Source organism: Xiphias gladius, chromosome 16 (assembly GCF_016859285.1).
Source record: "Xiphias gladius isolate SHS-SW01 ecotype Sanya breed wild chromosome 16, ASM1685928v1, whole genome shotgun sequence".
Taxonomy (NCBI): Eukaryota; Metazoa; Chordata; class Actinopteri; order Istiophoriformes; family Xiphiidae; genus Xiphias; species Xiphias gladius.
Window position 1 is genome coordinate 25419834 of NC_053415.1, and position 18865 is coordinate 25438698.

The window sequence follows — 18865 nt, forward strand, 5'->3', positions numbered from 1 at the left end:
TGACTTGTTTTATTTATTGTATTGTATTTTCTATGTGTTTTTGCTAAGGATGCTCTTGAAGATAAGATGGTTCTCTCAAGGGGTTTATCCTACACTTAAATGTTTAAAAAAATATCTCATCTGCACCATTCAGCCAAAACATTAAAACCGGTAACTGGTTTTATTGCCTGTGCCTGAGTTTCAATCACCTCTTATATTCCTTTTTTTTTTTTTTCATCGATTTAGCAAGTCTTGGACCGGGTGAGTCGTATGACGCAGGGAGACCTGGTAATGTCCATGGATCAGCTCCTCACCAAACCTCGTCTTGGGACCTGTCACAAGTTCTACATGCAGCCCTTCACGCTGGCCAACAGTAAGAAGCACATCTACGCTCTGCACTGCCGCTCTCAATGAACACCGCCGTGATATTAGCACACCCTGTAATTTGTTTTGTCTGTCCTTCCAGACGATGTGAAGACTCTGATGTTCTTCGAGGGCTGTCCTCCTCATCTCGGATGTTCCATCAAGCTGCGTGGTGCCTCAGAGTACGAGCTGGCCCGGGTGAAGGAGATCATCATGCTCATGGTGTGTGTGGCCTACCACTCCCAGCTGGAGATCTCTTTCCTCATGGACGAGTTTGCCATGCCGCCCAGTTTGGCCCAGAGCGCCTCGTTCCCCTGCCTGCTGCAGGGCACCTCTGCAGAGGAGGAGGCAGATGGAGAGGGGAAAGGGAAAGAGGCGAATGAAGAGAGCCAGGAGAAAACCACAGGGACCGAAGACCCTGTGCTGGGAGGACAACCTGAGGAGGAAGGTCTTCTCTCAGAGGCTTCATCTAAAAACGGAGAGATAGACAGTCTTCAAGATAAACTGAACCCCAAATCGCCCTCCTCTGTTCAAGAGGAGGAGGCTGGGAACGCGGAGACAATGACCTCCTCGCCATTTTCCAGTCCACCCGTACCGCCTCTGTCTGTCTCTCCTCCATTTCTCATGGAAGAAGACCAGGAGATGACATTCTCAGACACACTCGTCCGGGCGTCTGAGGGGGAAACAAGGGACGAGGGAAGCCTTGTGAAGGAGGAGTCACTTGGTATGGAGGACGGGGAGGGTCCAGAGACGCCCACCCCCAGGTTGTTTCGAGACCCTCTGCAGGATGACACAGGGATGTTTGTGGCTGAGCAGGTGGCCTCGTCTGACGACCGTCTGAAGTCCATCTCCGCTGTCTTCAAGCAGGAGCTTAAGGACATCATCCTGTGCATTTCTCCCTTCATCACATTTAAAGAACCATTCCTTCTCATGCACGCTGGCATGCACTGCCCCAGCAGGGATTACTTCCCTGAACAGGTACCTGGCTTTGGTGTTGTTCTGGTTGTGTTTTTTTTTTTTTTTTTTTTTTTTTAACGTCTGTTCCATTTATTTTCATTATAAATTAACGGATTATTTTCTTGATTAACTGATTAATTTTGTCTATAAAATGTGAATAGTGAAAGAGGTTCATCCCAGTTTCTCAGAGTCCGAGTCTTCAAATGTCTCATTTTGTCTTGGACCAACAGACCAAAACCCAAACATACTCAGTTTACAACAATATAAACAGAGAAAAGCAGAAAATCTTGAAATTTCAGAACCTGAAAATGTATTTCTTATTTCCGGCTTTTCAGTATGAAAAATGAGTCTAGAATGTGTTGTACAGACAGTGTTTCCTACATTTTTCCTACATTTCCCTTATTTGTACCATGCTCATCTCTGTCTTCCCTGTCCTGTAGGTCTACCTATCTCCTCTCCTAAACAAAGACTTTAAGGAACTGGACGGGCGCAGAAAGCGGCAGCTCCTTAAAGACTCTACCCCCTCCTCCCTGGTCGGAGGTCAGACCAATGGTGTTGCTGCGCCCAAGCCCATCGAAGTCCTGCCCTGTCACAGTCTCACCAGCACCCGCATCATAGAGCGGCTGAACAGCAACCAGGATCTGGCCAAAATGCTGGCAGACTACAGAGCAAAAGGAGGTCGCATCCGGCAGAGGGAGGCCACAGACCCCTTCAGCACTGCCAGTGCTGCAGCTCCCGTCAGTGGCCAGGGCAGGGCGGTGGAGGCACCAGTCAAACCACCAGTGAAGGCTGACAGCGAAGAGGAGAAGCCAAGTAAACAGAATGATATGAGCTGGGCCCCTAAGGTGAGCAGCGATAGAATATAATTAGTCAATGGTCAGAAAATTTAAAGTCAAGTTTGATAATCGATTCATCGTTTGTCATTATTCGGAGAAAATACCAGTCATTCTCCGCTTCCAGCTTCTCAAATTAGAGAATTTTCAGCTTTTCTCGTTTTTATTTCAAAGTAAATCTAATGTTTTTGCGAGTTCTGGACTGTAGGTCAGACAAAACAAGCAATTTGAAGACTTTACATTGGGCTCTTGCATTTGTCACTATTTTCTGATATTTTGTAGAACTAATTAATAGATAAAAAACCAAGCGATTCATCAATACTAAAAATAACAGTTTTAGCCCTGAAAGTGAGACTGGATCTGATGTTTGTTTGTTTTTTAAAGCCCCTGAAAACCTGGTTTCCTGGTTTCATCTTTAATATTTCCAAATATTTCATTTTCAATAAACAACAATCAAAGATAGTCGTGAAAACACATCCTTATGTATTAATTATAAAGGTTTAATGCTTAAAAAGTCAACTAACGTGTTTTAACAGGACTTGTGCTTGTGTGGTTTGATCAGATTTGAATTGAAGGTGACCAAACAAATGTTGCTAAAATCCTGATGCAGCATGGAAGCACGTGACCTCGCCTATTCCCCACTGACCCCTGCCCACCTCGAGACCACATCGCTCATTTTAAAGGTTTCCTATAGAGTAAACAAACAAACGTTATGTTTACATTCAGTGTTACTCACCAAAACGCATTGTACGTATCCTAGAGGTCTGATAAACATTATGAATACATTTCCTCCCTCGTTGAACATTTGAAAAGCCGATCCCTGTTTCCCCTGCTCTTACTCTTCTCCTTCCCTGCATTACTGCCGACTGTTGATCAGTACAGTAGTCCAAAACCACTGACAAGAATGTGTACGACGTCACCTCCAACAAACAAAACAGCTGCCCACTCATTAAAAAAAACAACAAAAGAAAACTGTTGTGTTGCATCAAAAATTAATAGCCAAAAATGTTAATCCTGGATTAAACGTGAAAGTCATCTGTCAAAGTGAAATGTCAAACATTCCCCGGCTCCAGCTTAGCGAGTGTGAGGATTTGCTGCTCTTTTTTGTTCTCCGTTACTGTAAGTTTAACATCACTGGGGTTTGCTCTGCTGGTCAGACAAAACAAGCAATTAGAGGCCTCTCTGGGTTCTGGGAAACTGTGACGGGAGTTTTTCACCTTTTTATCATCATGTTAATGAAAATAATTTTTAGTTGCTGTTGATGTTTTTTTTTTTTTTTTTAAGGTACAACTGCTAACAAACCCTGATTTCTAGATTCTGAACTACATCCGATCTCTTACACTGAGCATGTGCAAGACAGTACCAAGCATGTGCTTTCAAAAGCAAAGGCAAAGATATTCATTTTTTTTACCATCCTCTGTCCTTCTGCGAAATATTTACAGACAGCAGAAGTCACTTTGCCTTTCAGTCGTAGGGAAATAACTCGCTTCTGTTCCTTCCTCTCGTTCAGCCAGCGCTGCCCTCAGCCTGGTGTTGTGTGCTGGAGCTTTCTCCGACCCTGCTCATTCATCTCTGACGGAAACTTTGAGTGGCAGGGTGTGGTTATCCGGCGCTCGTGGGTCTCTGTGGCTCTACTTTTATCTCACTTTTGACCTGTTTGTGTTTGCCGTTGTTGTCGTCCTCAGCTGGACTGTCTGAACCCTGTCAACCATCAGAGACTGTGCGTACTCTTCAGCAGTTCCTCAGCTCAGTCCAACAACGCACCCAACCCCTGCGTCAGCCCGTGGTAAACTGCTCATATGGACTGAACCAATAACAATATCTCACATCTTGTTTTTAATGAGCTTGTAGTCACCGCTTCTATCGCCAACAGGATCGTCACAATGGAGTTCTATGGCAAGAATGACCTGTCTCTCGGTGTATTCTTGGAGCGATATTGTTTTAGGTAAGGCAAAATATTAGTGCATTTTAAATTAAATTTTATTAGATTATAATTGTTAATGAGAGATTCATAATTAGAAAGACGCTTTGTCGTAAAAAAGGAGCTATGCAGCCAAGATTGCAGCTAAATAGCTTGAAAATATGGTTGGGAAGGTGAGAATGAATAAATGTGAAACTCAGCTTTGTAAATGTGTTTTTAAAAAAAAAAAAAAAAAAATTAAAAAAGAAGTATATGTATGTGAAGTCAGACTTGAAAATTTAGTGGACATGTAAATGAGTGAAATATCTAAATGTGTAGCTCTGACAGCTAGAAAAAGAGATTTATTTTTTTTTAATTTAATTTTTGTTAGTTTGACCCTAAGTGAGCTTATCAGTTGGCTTTATAAATGTGTGTGTGTGTGTGTGTGTGTGTGTGTGTGTGTGTGTGTGTGTGTGTGTGTGTGTGTGCATGTGTGTGTGTGTGTGTGTGTGTGTGTGTGTGTGTGTGTGTGTGTGTGTGTGTGTGTGTTCGTGCACTTTTTCCCACGCGTTTTCTCCAGGCCATCTTATCAGTGCCCCAGCATGTTCTGTGAGACTCCCATGGTGCACCACATCCGTCGGTTTGTGCACGGCAGCGGCTGTGTACAGATCGTGCTGAAGGAGCTGGACTCCCCCGTGCCTGGTTACCAACACACCATTCTCAACTACTCCTGGTGCCGCATCTGCAAACAGGTCAGTAATAATCCACATAGTGTAATGAACTTTTCTCGGCCGACATCACACAGGTGTTAACAGTAACAGTAACAGTGGCTCCGTTCCATTAAGCCTCATGTTGGTGAGTGAGCATGAACAATACCAGAGGCCTGAAACTGGCTCACCTGAAGAGAATGCAGCCGTCATAAGTGTTAATAATTCCACCTGTGATTTTCCTGCTTGAAAGGTCAAAATGTCTACGGTGAAAAGGGTTGATTTAGCATTAATATAGAGTTTCAATATGAATACCAAATGGAATCTTTTTGATACTTTCCCGAGCACCAGATCAGATACCTGGTAGAGTATCTAAAAAACTTTTTATTTATTTATTTTTTTTTAAATTTACCAAATAGGACAAATTTGTGTAATGTTGTTGTTTTTGATACTTTATAATGGGAGCACACGTCTGCTGGTTATTACAAAGCATGATCGTTCGATTCCTGGGCCTAATGTTTTATAGGGGAGGCAAGTTCTCTTCTTCCTGGTCTGACATTATCTAACACTCCTTTCTGCAGGGGCCAATAGATGTTTCACTCTACCACTCCGCATTTGTTTTTAAAATTTGAAATGTGAAATGAAATGGCACTTAAGTCTGATTGTCAGGCTGAACTTGCGTCTGTTCCACTGAATCTCTGCCTCCCTCTGGTTTTAAGGTGACACCAGTTGTGCCTCTGTCCAACGACTCGTGGTCCATGTCTTTTGCCAAATACCTGGAGCTTCGCTTCTACGGCCACCAGTACACTAGACGGGCTAATGCAGAGCCCTGCGGGCACTCCATCCACCAGGACTACCACCAGTACTTCTCCTACAACCAGATGGTGGCGTCCTTCAGGTCGGTCAGCTCTCAGTTTGTCCGTCATTCACCCACCGCTGAATTAGACCTGAAGAAATGTAATGATCCCTGAGTTGTGGCAGAGAGTTGGCTATGAACAAAGACAGAGCAAAAAGAAATTACAACAAAGGACAGATTTTGAATAAAGGAACAGACCTTAACTTGATAAATATATATAATTTCTATGGAGAAAACATGTTTGCTGGTTTGCATCATTAGCCCCTCATTTATTTTCGTGTACAGAAATACACGTGGAATCGCAAACGCAAAAGATTCCTAGAATGGTTACAGCTAAAATCACCATTTTCCTCTACTCTTTATTCTTTATTTGTATCCCGATAAGCTTCCACAAAGTGGAGTCGCTAGTCTCCCTGGGATGCACAGTACAACAATAAGACTAAACAATTTAAAATCACAGTGTCAATAAAACAAGAAAAAGACAAAGCCGGATATAAAGATCAGAAAGTAGAGACAATAGAAGCTTAATTTGTAAACATAAACAAAATTATCACAAATAAGTAGAAACAAAAAGAGAAAATAAACATCAAAAAAGGATCCAAAACAGCAATAACCAAAGTAACAAGAGTTTCCTGTTTCCTTCTCAGCTACACTTCAGTAAGGATGTTGGAGATTTGTCTTCCCCGTCCCAAGATCTTCATCAGGAACCTGGGGCCTTCCAAAATCAACCTGCAGCAGGACCTGAAGGACTTCTCTCAAAAGTAAATGAATACCATTGAGCTCATCGGTCTGCATCATACAAACGTGTCAAACGGCACCAGTACATAAAATAGTTTGACCAGTAGATCCCAGTGTAACAACAGTAGCGCAAACAAGGATGAAAATATAAGCTGTGCTGCTAGAAAGAAGGAAGACCAAAGAGACATCAACATCAAAAGGGTTTATCTCCTTTGGGGCATGGATGTGTGCAGGGGAAATTTCTCTTGAGTTCAGAGCTTACGTTTTGGCCTGAGGGAGGCACAAAATGAAATCCCGTGAATCCTCTGTGGACTCTGCACTATGACTGTGCTTGTGAAATTTTATGGCAATATGTCCGGTAGCTTTTGAAATTTCTAACGTAGTAATGGAAAATTTCATGTAGGGGTCGGCATTTCTTCAGACATCACTCTCACAGCAAATTTAAATGGCCCATAGTTGTTGATATCGTCATACTGAGGGTCTAATGATAGAGCATATGCAGATTGTAAAGCCCTTGGAGGCAAATTCATGCAGGGCTGCAGCTAAAAGTCATTTTCATTATTGATTAATCTGCTGTTTATTTTCTCATTAATTGATTGGTCTATAAAATCTCAGAAAACAGTGGAAAGTGTCCCAGGGGAAGTCTTCAAATGTCGTGCGTCGTCCGGCCAACAGTCGAAAATGCAAAGATATTCATTTTACAATGATATAAAACAGAGAAAATCAGAAAATCATCACATTTTTTTCAGTCTGTTTTCACTGAATTGGTTTTGGACACCAAATGATTTCTGTCTACTCTCTTTTTAAACCTGGATATTTTATTACTTGTCTGTTTTATTTTGCTGCCTTGTGATGCATTTTATAACTTAGATTTTGAAAACTGCTCTTTAAATTAAGGTTGTTATTATTATTATTATCATTAGTATTATTTTTAGAGAAATTTATTTTATTTTAAAATGACAAACAATTCAGCGATTTTCAAAATATTTTGTTTCTGTTGACCTCCTAATTGAATAATTGACAAATAGTTGCAGCTTTAAATTATGATTTTGAGCCATTTAAATAAAATTGACTTGAACTGATCTTGCTCTGGACTAAAGCTTTGGACAAACAGATGGACGGACTGAGCGGCTTTTCCATCTTTAGGCTGTTTCTGCTCACAGGGCAAAAACAAGACTAGAGATTATTGATCTAGTATTTCAGTCAAGAACTACCTGTGTTGAAAAGAAGAAATACAGCAGGTAAATAAAGCAGTTAAAAAATAGCGGGAAACAACTATAGTACATGAAAAACCACTAGATTTTAATTTAAATACCTCTGTCCATGGATAGTTGAGCACAGTCCTAAGGCTAAAGGAGAGGATAAAGTGCTGTAATAATACCGTAACGTGATTAACGGCACTTTCCTTTTTTGGTTTTGGCTGTTTACCTGTCGCCTGACCACTGTTTCCCTCTGCTCTCTCCTCAGAGTGGCTCAGGTCTACTTGGCCATAGATGACCGCCTCACCTCCCTAAAGACCGACACCTTCAGTAAGACGCGAGAGGAAAAGATGGAGGACCTCTTCGCTCAGAAAGACGTAGGTTCTTCCCCATCAGCACGTCTTAGTCCCTGGGTGCAGTGGTAGTTTGAAGCTCACTGTGCTGTTGGTGTGTGTGTGTGTGTGCGTGCGTGTAGATGGAAGAGGCAGAGCTGCGGAGCTGGATCGAAAAGCTTCAAGCTCGACTGCAGGTCTGCGGCGTGGATTCTCCCCAGCAGCTGCAGGCTGTTCTGGAGTCGCTGGTGATGAAGAAACAGGGCCTGTGTGAGATGCTACAGTCCTGGAACGGAAGGTCAGGATCACTAGTGACTTCTTTAAATATGTTTTATTGGGGGAAAAAAGGTTTCTAGAGTATCATGAAATAAAAGTGACATTGATAGTTTGTTTACAGAGACTATACAGTACTGTGCAAACGTCTTAGGCACTAAAATTAAAGTGACATAGTTTTTATTTATCAGTTAACTTCATACAAAGGGCAGTAAACAGACAAAAATCTGGATTTGCTGTGGACCCCCCCCCCTGGCTTTAAAAGAGCTCCAGTTCTCCTCCTTACACTTGCACACAGTTTTTCAGGTACTTGGCAGGTAGGTTGTTCCAAGGATCCTAGAGAACCTGCTACTGTTCTCTTGTGGATTTAGTCTGTCTCAGCGTCTTCTGTCTCTTCATGCGACCCCAGACTGACTCCGGGATGTTGGGATCAGGGCTCTGGGCTCTCTTGTTCTTCTTGTCTCTGAAGATAGTTCTTTATGACTCTGGCTTCGCAGACTTTACAAACCGAGTCTCGTCTTAAAATGAGCGAACCTCAAAACTGTGACTGAAGCGGAGACGGCAGCACGACTCATTTCCGTTGCTCTCAGCTCCTGTGTCCAGCAGACGGCGCTGTCAGCGGGAAACGCGCTCCTCGGGTTACATATCTGAGCTGTGACCAACTTTTACTCTCTCTGACTGTGTGGAAATCTGATTTTTTTGACATCCCTGATGATGAACCGATGCATTAGAACGCGAGTTTTTAGGTAAAACATGAGAGTCATGTACTGGAGTATGGTGTCCTCCTGTGTGTAGATAAGGTGTAATGAAGAAAACACATCAGTAATTATGTCAAGTGTTTATTGAAAAAAAAATACATATATGGATAAGAAAAAAACATGACCCAATGAACAACAAGCACCTGACCAAGTAATCTACCAAAGATGACAAAGAAACCCCCCAACCAGAGTTGGTGCAACAGGTCGCCCCACTTCTGATCTTAGTTCTCACTCTGTTGCCTCTTTGCCTCCCAGGCTGCAGGACTTGTTCCAGCAGGAGAAAGGCAGGAAGCGTCTGTCTGTCCCCCCCAGCCCAGGAAGACACAGACAGACCGCCGCTGACGACAGCAAGGTCGGTAACATCATTCAGTGCGTTCAGTAACTGGGTCACCGCCTGGGTTTTTTTTTTCCAGTAACTTGCAGTCTTCAAACACCGTGTGGTCAAGGAAACTGGTTCCTGTAATCAAGGGTAGGGGATTAGAGAAAGTTTTCCCCTGGAGAAGCCGCTCACCATTTACAGCGGGTTTCTAATCTCAGGTTTACGTATGCGGACGTGCAGGACAGAGGGAGGGAGTATTAGTGAGACAGCAGAGCGGCAGGATGAAAAAAGAGATGGTTACACATGGTGATAGATCTATATTAGTTAAATTTATTGTCTTGTTCAGATTTTATTTAATTCTGGTTTAATGCCCCCTTTTTCACCCTTTTCTCATTTCATCCTCATCCTTTCTTTGCAGACTTACGTTACGTTTAATGTTTGTCTAAATTTGGGTTTTTTGGCGTTGCGTTTATTACCGGCTACACAGGGTGCCCATTAAAAACTGAATAAAACTGTTCTCATTGGACCAGCCTGCATAAATAAAGGCTAAATTAATTAACGTTTCCCTTCTATACTGTCAGCTATGGATTTAAGGCATAAATTGTATAAAGAAATGTATAGTTCCTTATTCTGAGATGTGAGGATTTGCTGTTTTTCTTGGTCTTACGTGATGGGTTTGGGTCTGCCGGTCGTCACTTTGGGCTTGTAGGATATTTTAATTTTTCACTGTTTTCGAATGTTTTACAGGCCAAACGATTATTCGTCAAAATAATCGTCAGATTAATGAAGGAAAATAATTGTTAGTTGCAACCGAGTTACTAAAGTGGATATAAACACACCTGATTTCGTGTGTAACCTGACCTTAACCCACCCACCCACTCATATTCACATTATTTGCCGCCGAGATGATTCAGGTTGAATTTAGTATCATGATAATCATGCCTGTTCTTATTTATTTGCGTTTTTCGTAGAGTAACCTGGATTCCTCCCCCCGTAACCCCTCGCCTGTGGTACAGAATGGTGAAAAAGGTGCGTTAACTTTCCCAGACCTAAACCGATCCTGGATTTCTCTGTGAACGAAGCTTGTTGTGATCCTGACCTGTTTTCTCTGGCAGAGGACCGTCACCTCAGCACGATGACCTCGGCCTCTTCCTCCTCCCTGCTGCCGTCACCGGGAGAACCTGGAGCTGAGCCGATCACGCCCGGTAACTCCTTCACCGAGCAGGACGCGGTCAGCATCCCCGAAGGTAGACACTCGTTCATACGCATAGATTACCTCCTGTGGCGTGCAGCATCTCTCTGATCTCATCTCCGCTGCGTGAAATCGCTGTTTGCTTGTTTTCAGATGTGTTTGACGGACACTTGCTGGGCTCCTCTGACAGCCAGGTGAAGGAGAAATCCACCATGAAGGCCATCCTCGCCAACTTCCTCCCTGGCAACAGCTTCAACCCCATCCCTTTCCCGTTGTAAGTAATGCACCAATGGCGTTGGAAAAACCGTGGGGTTGTGCTGTTTGTCGACCGCTGATGCCGCTGTGCAGCTCTCACAGTCTACCTGTGCATGTAGACTGTCTCCTGGAGGGTGTGGAACCCTCTCAAGTACCGACTGAAATGTCTGCACTGAACTGCCAGTTGAACCGAAACCACTGACCTGGTCTGCTGAAGGTGGGGGGGGTGATCCGAGATGCCCCTGGTTAAATCCCAGCATGTCGTCAAAAAAACCACATTCATCTGACATAAAAAAGGTTTTTATAGAAGCATGTGTTAGGGCCTGGCTACTGATTTCTTTTTGGTACGAATGCATGGGTTTCGATAAATGATGCCAATACTTGATTTAACAAAAGAAGGCGAATGTTAAGTGTTTAAATTCAAGCAGCCGTACAAGAAAAAAAGGAAAATAGTCTAAAATTTGCAGAATCTTGATATTAATCAGGAACTGACAAAATTATGAATGTGTTGATGCCAACCTTCAGTACCTGTCAGTTTTTGATATTTTGTGCTGCAGACAGGTTGCAGTTCTGTTTCCCAGCCCCGTATTTGCTGCTGTGGATCGCACTCGTTATTCTTCGTGGGCTGTGGTTTCCTCAGACAAAGACCACGCTCGTTCATCACACCAACCTTAAGAAGCCAAGAACATTTGCCTCTGGCTGCACATGTAGAAAACTAGCTGTAGCGTTTTTGTCAACATTCTTTTTAGGTAGATGCCAAAATCATATAAAGACACCAAGCACTACGAGATGTCTACCTTGGTAATTTATGGACTGTACACACATTTTTTACAGGCTTTAAGGGTCGATCTCTGACTATCATGTGATCTGTGTTGGCAGTGACCCAGACAAGCACTACCTGATGTATGAACACGAGCGGGTGCCCATCGCAGTGTGTGAGAAAGAGCCGAGCTCCATCATCGCCTTCGCTCTCAGGTGAGTGCCTGCCTCCTCTCTCCGTCTCAGCTCAGAATTTATCCCTTATAAATGCCCTATTTTTTTCTTTTTCCTCTTTTTAATTCTCTCTTTATTGGGATAGGCCAAGGTACTTCCGCACAACGACTGTCCATACCTGTGGTTCCAGTATAATAAGATCTAATAAAATACATTTGAAACTAAATCCACGATGGAAACAGAACTTAATAAACACGACCGGAATGTTGGGCTGTGCCTTCATGATAAAAAAATTCACTTCAGAAGGAACAAAAATAATAATAATAAAGAGACAGAAACAAACAAACAATTGATGGACCTACAGGTGTGATGCACAAGATGCAGCTTTCCCGTGTTTAAAAAAACTTGTCCCTTTGGACTCTTTCCATTTTGAAGATCATCAATAGAATACATAGTTCTTAGAATCTGGATCACGTCTCTGACCTTAGAGGCAACTTTTTTCTGAGGGCAGGGCGCCCAAATAGAGGGTCTCAACCTGAAAACTCTTTGCACAACTTTATGAACTCTCTGCCAGAACGGGTTCAACATTGAGCAAGACCAGAATATGTGATGATGGTTTGCGTCGGAGGACCCGCACTGTGTCCAGCGACTGGACAGTCTCGTCAGATGAGTCTTTTGAATTGGATTAATGAAAAACCTGAAGAGGTTTTTCCAATAAAACCCTCCGTAAAGCCGAACATGATGTTTTTCCATTCTAGCTCACATAAATTCTCCAATTCCTCCTCTGGTGTATTTAGATTTTCCTCCCTTTCCCATTTTTGTTTCACACACAATGAGTTTCATTTTGTTTGCTGTAGACCTCTGAACAGTTTTGAGACGGTCTTATGGTTTAATTTCAAAGTCTACGCCTATAAATGTCCCGTTTTCTAAAACATGCTGCTATTGTGTCATTTATCGCCTTCCAGCTGCAAGGAATATAAAACGGCGCTGGATGATCTGTCCAAGCCATCAAGCACAGGAGGGGATGAGACTCCACAGGCCGTCAGGTAGACGGGATTCCCACTGGTCATGAAATTTAAGAAATGTTCAAATCTGAAGTTTACTCCAGACGGAAACTCACATATTTATGTTAGATATTGTTTTTTAGTTCTTTTACCTGTTTTAAAAAAAAAAAAAAAGAAACACAATCAACAAAGGAAGAAGGAATGCAGTGTTTGGGCCGTAGCGCTGGGTCAAGTTCCAGTAGTTTTACTTAAAGAACATTTGACTGGCCAACTGAAATGCAGCAAGAGCTGACCTCATTTCTGTTCTGTAAAAATCGTTTTTCTCTATTTCCTCCTCAGTAGTGCGGAGAGCCGGGCTAAGAGCAGCCCTGCCAGGCCCAGCGAGTCGGCCTCCTCCCAGCAGAGCCGCAGCAGCGTAGAGGCCGATCCCCTCAGTGAGTGCTGGTCACATAACACCTCCGTTCACGGAGGACTTAGAACTTTAGATCTTATCCTGGAGGTGAAACGCTTCACTCTTATTGCTGTTTTGTGCAGAGGATGCAGACTTGGCAGACAAACAGAAGAAACAGACCTTGAATCCACACATTGAACTACGTGAGTGTTTTGTCTTCTTTAATATTAATTTCCCTTCAGAGGTTTTTGACCTGGAAAAGTTGTAACTCTGTGCGAAGTCACATGGCTTGGATGTAACTGAGACTACTTCTCCTGGGGTCAAAGCCCAACCTAAATGTAGATCAGTCGAATCTTTTACTATGAAGGGGATGATGATAACATTTCAAATCACAATTAAAAACGTAAAATACGTACTTTGAATATCTGGAATATCGTCAGTCGTCATCAAGCTTCATCTAGTTGAAATAATGAATATGAGTAAAGACCTGATTTTATGCCAAACAACAATGATAACATGTACATATGGCCTCAAAAAGGTGTGCGTGTGTTTGTATAGATGTAGATATAGATATAGATATATGTATATAGATATATATATGTAGATGTAGATAGTTAAAAGGCATCAAGTAATTTGAAGAACTAAAATTAAAATATGATTTGCCTTCATCCTTATTTGCTAAAATATCTTGAAGTTATGTATGTTTCAGTCTGGATCTGTACAAAGATGACGACGCTCTAAACGTCCACAATCAAATTTCTAAAATACAAAAAAATTTGTAGGGACTGTTGTAAAAATAAAAAACAGCAAAACAAAGATGGGAGAAAGAATTGGAATTTGTGATGGACACTGAGCAATAAAACTGAGTGTTTTATTACCATGTCCTGAATATGACGCGTCTGCACCTTCTAAGTGTTGGAGGGAATATTGGAGAGGGAAAAAAAAGTATTAGGAAAATTTCCATGGATCCAGACTTTATTTGTTCGTCTTGTCAGGTGTAATTCCTCCTCAAATAGACAAGACAGGAAATTTGAGGCGAAAGGGAAACTCAAAAGTAGACAAAGGGAAAGAAGAGGAGCAAATTAAAGGCCTGGAGAAATTCCCTTCTACTGGTTGATTTTTTAAGTGAAAAGAGGTAAATACAGGCCCTGCAGCAAACATTAAAACAAGGTTTTCTTCAAATGTTCATGCAGTTTTACTATTTATTTCATGACCTTAAAGAATTGGAAAAAAAATTAGAGAGTAATTGTGGCATTTGCAGAAATTTGGGGACCCTGCTACGTCAGTACTCAGTCCCCCCCCTCTCATATAAAGAACAGAAAAAGAAGTGTCTCCTCGTCGGTGTCGTCCTCTGGGAGTGCTTCAGTGCTTCTGTTGTTGAATTCGCAGAGTTCTCCGATGCCAACGCCAAGTTTTACTGCCGGATCTACTACGCCGAGGAGTTTCACAAGATGCGCGAGGAGATCATGGAGAGCACCGAGGAGGATTTCGTCCGCTCGCTGTCCCACTGTGTCAACTGGCAGGCTCGTGGTGGAAAATCTGGAGCCGTTTTCTACGCCACAGAAGGTTGTATCTGGTGCCTCGTCACGGGGGGGGGCAGCAGGTGGAGCTTCCTCAGCTTCAGCGGCGTGGCGTGTTTCTGAGTTAAATGTGGAGGTGGTCTAGTTACGAGAGGGATTCGATGATATAGACCCTCAGTACTGTCTGACGTCCTTAACCCTTCAGTGTCACTCAGCCCCAGGACCTGAAATGCTATCAGTCGGTTAATTGATTAGCGGATCGACAGGAAATTAATTGGCAGCTGTTTTGATGATCAGTCGATCGTCCGAGTCACCTTTGCTGTGTTCAGACTCTTAAACATTCACGTTCTCTTCTTTTCTCTGTTTAATGTTGTTGTAAATTGGTGGTCGGACAAAGCGAACGTCTTTTCTCACAGTTATTTGATTTTGTAGATAAAACTGTTAGTGAAGAAAGAACTGGCAAATCAATCGATAATGAAAATAACTGTTAGTGGCAGCCCGAAAGAAGTCGTTAACAAGCAGTAGCAAATCCATGGTTTCTTCAGTAATGTCCTCAAACCGCAGGTTCTCATCTCAGCAATGTGAATCTTCTCCTCTGTGTCCTGTCAGATGACCGATTCATCCTGAAGCAGATGCCCAGACTGGAGGTCCAGTCTTTCCTGGACTTTGCACCTCACTACTTCACCTACATCAGTGGAGCTGTGCAGCAGAAAGTATGCATCATAAAGAAGTGCTCTGCATCTGGGGCTTTGCCGTCTGAGTCTCTTAGCAACTAACAACCGTTTTGTTTTGTTTTTTGGCGCCGCAGCGGCCGACTGCGCTGGCCAAGATCCTGGGCGTTTACCGGATCGGTTACAAGAACTCCCAGAACAACACGGAGAAGAAACTGGACCTGCTCGTGATGGAAAATCTCTTCTATGGACGCAAGATGGCTCAGGTGAGACTAACAAACAGCACTGTGATTTGACTCGCTGATGACAGAATACAAAGCCTTTTTCTTTTCTCATTTACCAGAAGAAGCCACTTTAGGTGTCAGTCTTCGCAGGATTTCTCTGTTTACATTTAGAAACTTGTAAAATCATGTTTTGTTTTGTTTTCTGAGATGAATCCAGGCTTTTTTGTCTCCTCACCACCGGACTGATGTTATTGATTTATACTCCCGCCTCAGCCGAGGAGCTGTAGCTCGTCTGCAGCTGTTGGCCTCTCCCCAGTGGCCGCCAGTGGAGTTTAGAATTCAGTATAAAATTTTGGGCCGGTTTAGCCCCTGAGTACATTTTTGAATCCAATGTTCCAAGAGCTCGACTTAAGATGAAGGGAGACGGATCATTCGCCGTCTCTGCCCCTAAAACTTTAGAATAGTTTACTTTATCCGGTTCATCTGAAACTTTAAAAAAAAACTTCTCAAAACTCACCTATACTCCCCCTTGCTTTTTTTAAAACTGTTTGCTGTTTTGTAAAATTAATTTTGCTGTCTCAGTTTCGTTTACTCCGTCGTGCTTTTTGACGCCTTTATGCGAAGCACATCGTTACTTCAGTAATAACGGAGCTTTGCCTACCTACTGTCTCCCCCGTAGGTGTTTGACCTCAAAGGGTCGCTGAGAAACCGTAACGTGAAGACGGACTCGGGGAAGGAAAGCTGCGAGGTGGTTCTGCTGGACGAAAACCTCCTGAAGCTGATCCACGACAACCCGCTGTACATCCGCTCGCACTGCAAGGCCATCCTGCGAGCCGCCATACACAGCGACGCCTACTTCCTGTCCAGCCACCTCATCATCGACTACTCCCTGCTGGTGGGGCGGGACGATGCCACCGATCAGCTGGTGGTCGGGATTATAGGTGAGAGGAGGAGGAGAAAGGTCCGCAGCGTCAGTGTCGCGGGGTCATTTTTAAGTGGATGACTTTTTACCAGATCTTGACCCAACAGCAGGGATTTTTATTTTCTGTGTAGACGTAACGTTGCTTTTCACGTCCGCAGCATTCTGCAACACTCCTGTTTATCTTTTATATGTTCAGACTCAGCGAGAAGAATCGCAGCACCAGCCTCCGCGTCCCAAAAAAATACATTTCATCCGATTTTTATTTAATTTCCCTCTGCTCTTCTCTGCAGATTATATCAGGACATTTACCTGGGACAAGAGACTGGAAATGGTTGTCAAATCCACTGGAATCCTGGGAGGTCAAGGTAAGTCTCAGTCCCCGCTGTTCTCCACGTCCCGTGTATAAAAACCCCTTCTCAGACACTGAGTAGGGAACTTTGCGAGCGGCTTTGTGTCATTCAGAGGTGTTCCTAATAAACTTTGTCGGCTGTATTCATGATATTTGGCGACTAAAACGCCAGACCCGCCAAATAGGCCTGTCCAGTTAATTACATATCTGAAATCATCGTGATCACTCAAAAATCTTTCAGCGCAGAGTTCCCATACAGCAGTCTACGTCATGGTAAACTGTATTTCATCTGATCTCCCACACCTGACTTGAAAAGTGGAACCTTTTCATCCAGTCCTTATGAATCCACTTTAGGTGCGAACGCAAAGTGATTGAAGAGACGAATATTACAGAGGAAAAAAAGACAGGGTAACGGTACACTGGCCAATATTCCTGGTTTTCCATGTAAACAGACGTTTTTGCTGATGATTCCTGAAATGGAATCGTAACGAATAATAAAAAACGCAAAAGGAACGAAAATAATAAAATGTAAAAACAGTCCAAAGGCTCCAACGCAGACGCCCACTTCGTCAGTATCTTCAGCCTGTAATCGGCTTAAATGGGCCGTTATTTTGTCTTTAGTCTTTACCCTCATTGACATAAATGGGCTGGACGAAATAATAGAAACACCTTTTCATTATAATGTCAACAGCACCACAAAGTACATCCTCCAAAATGACCACGCAGTTGAGTTCACACCTCTCAAAAACAGTTTCAACACAAACTGAACATCATTAATTGAATGATTAATGATTAATATTATGGTTGATATTTCTTCATGAAGGGAGGATTCGTTGGAGGACTGCGTTAGTGGTAGGTAGGTGTTCCTAATAAACTGCCGTCTGAGTGTATAATAAAGCAGACATCCACTAGTAATATCGGCCTGACACCATTTTCAAAACGAAGAACACAACTGAACACGATCCCGCTGCGTTGGTGCTCTGGAGTCTGGAAACGTCGGCTCTGGCTCTGGCTCTGATGTTGCGCTGTGCTGTCTCCCCAGGGAAGATGCCCACCGTGGTCTCCCCCGAGCTGTACAGGGCTCGTTTCTGCGAGGCCATGGACAAATACTTCCTGATGGTGCCCGACCACTGGACCGGCCTGGGCATCAACTGCTGAGCGGTTGAAACGCGCGTCCGCTCCCTCCCTCACTCTCTCTATGCACAAAAAAAAGTCATCTTTTTGACCGAGCAGAGACCCAGAAGCACACTGGACGTTGTAAACGTGTGAATGTTGTGCGGACCGTAGCCCGACCAGAACCACAGCACAGTATCATTCCATTGGAGCAGCGCCGCTCTGCAGCTGCGGCGTTACTGAGACGATTTAACTCGTTTTTTAATCACTGGGGACGCAGATTATAATTTACCTCCCTCTGGGTTCCTGCCGCGTTTCACAAGGGTTTGTTATTTTAAATGGTGCCATGAGTCCAACTGTTTCAAGAGGACCCGCTGAAAACCTTCAGTCTTGTGGTTATAGTTTGGTAAACAAACTAATTCATGTAATTTAAAGTTTGTAAATGTACAGAGATTATGTAACTATTAAAATATTATTAACGTGGCTTTGTCTTAAAGCTTTCTTCTTTTTTTTTTCTTTTGGTGATGATGCAGAAATGTTTAAATGGAGGAGGAAATTGATATGATGCAAAGGCCCTTTCAGAATAAAGCATTTAATAAATATTTGGATGACCAGAGGTTAGTGCTGAAACTTAAGACAATTTTGATTATTGATTAAGGCATTTATCAAGCAAAATCTCCAAACGTTAGCTGCTTTTCGGTTATTATTATTAGTGTAAAATGGGTTTTGTATTGCTCCATGGAAACAATGTACAATTTGTCACCATGGTTGCTATTTTTCACTTCTTCTGAATTTTTATATGCTGCAGCGTTAATGAAAATAATTTAGTTTCAGCCTCGCTCAACACAATTAAAGCTTCATAATTGTCAAATCAAAATGAAGAAAAATATTAAAAAAGATGGCAGGTAAAAGAGATAATTATTTTTGCTATAGTTTGACTTTAAAACAATTTTACTTCCCCCTTTTTTTTGAGGTGGTGGGTAACTAGAGGGCAGCAGAAAGAAGTTGTGAACACGTCGACTCATCATCACTTCAGAGGTTGAAATGTGCTGAACTTTATCAAAAGTTTTTTATTTC

General features: G+C 42.8%; 1 protein-coding gene across 7 annotated transcripts in view; it reads left to right on the forward strand.

Annotated features, from left to right (window-relative positions):
• Positions 1-18271, forward strand: part of pikfyve (phosphoinositide kinase, FYVE finger containing) — a 37265-nt gene extending 18994 nt beyond the window's left edge. For 4 of the 7 annotated variants that reach the window (XM_040148072.1, XM_040148075.1, XM_040148074.1 and 1 more), the window contains 24 exons: positions 226-352; positions 446-1320; positions 1740-2144; positions 3818-3918; positions 4006-4077; positions 4613-4784; positions 5459-5637; positions 6243-6356; positions 7801-7909; positions 8008-8162; positions 9151-9247; positions 10186-10243; positions 10330-10461; positions 10560-10680; positions 11541-11636; positions 12560-12640; positions 12938-13032; positions 13133-13192; positions 14379-14555; positions 15119-15222; positions 15318-15446; positions 16084-16345; positions 16617-16691; positions 17718-18271. In XM_040148072.1, coding sequence (XP_040004006.1) covers positions 226-352; positions 446-1320; positions 1740-2144; positions 3818-3918; positions 4006-4077; positions 4613-4784; positions 5459-5637; positions 6243-6356; positions 7801-7909; positions 8008-8162; positions 9151-9247; positions 10186-10243; positions 10330-10461; positions 10560-10680; positions 11541-11636; positions 12560-12640; positions 12938-13032; positions 13133-13192; positions 14379-14555; positions 15119-15222; positions 15318-15446; positions 16084-16345; positions 16617-16691; positions 17718-17833 — 3912 coding nt within the window. In that variant the 3' untranslated portion in view covers positions 17834-18271. The remainder of the gene's footprint in view (positions 1-225; positions 353-445; positions 1321-1739; positions 2145-3817; positions 3919-4005; positions 4078-4612; positions 4785-5458; positions 5638-6242; positions 6357-7800; positions 7910-8007; positions 8163-9150; positions 9248-10185; positions 10244-10329; positions 10462-10559; positions 10681-11540; positions 11637-12559; positions 12641-12937; positions 13033-13132; positions 13193-14378; positions 14556-15118; positions 15223-15317; positions 15447-16083; positions 16346-16616; positions 16692-17717) is intronic. The other 3 variants (XM_040148078.1, XM_040148079.1, XM_040148073.1) reach the window with 1 other exon arrangement.
• Positions 18272-18865: the final 594 nt, after the last annotated feature.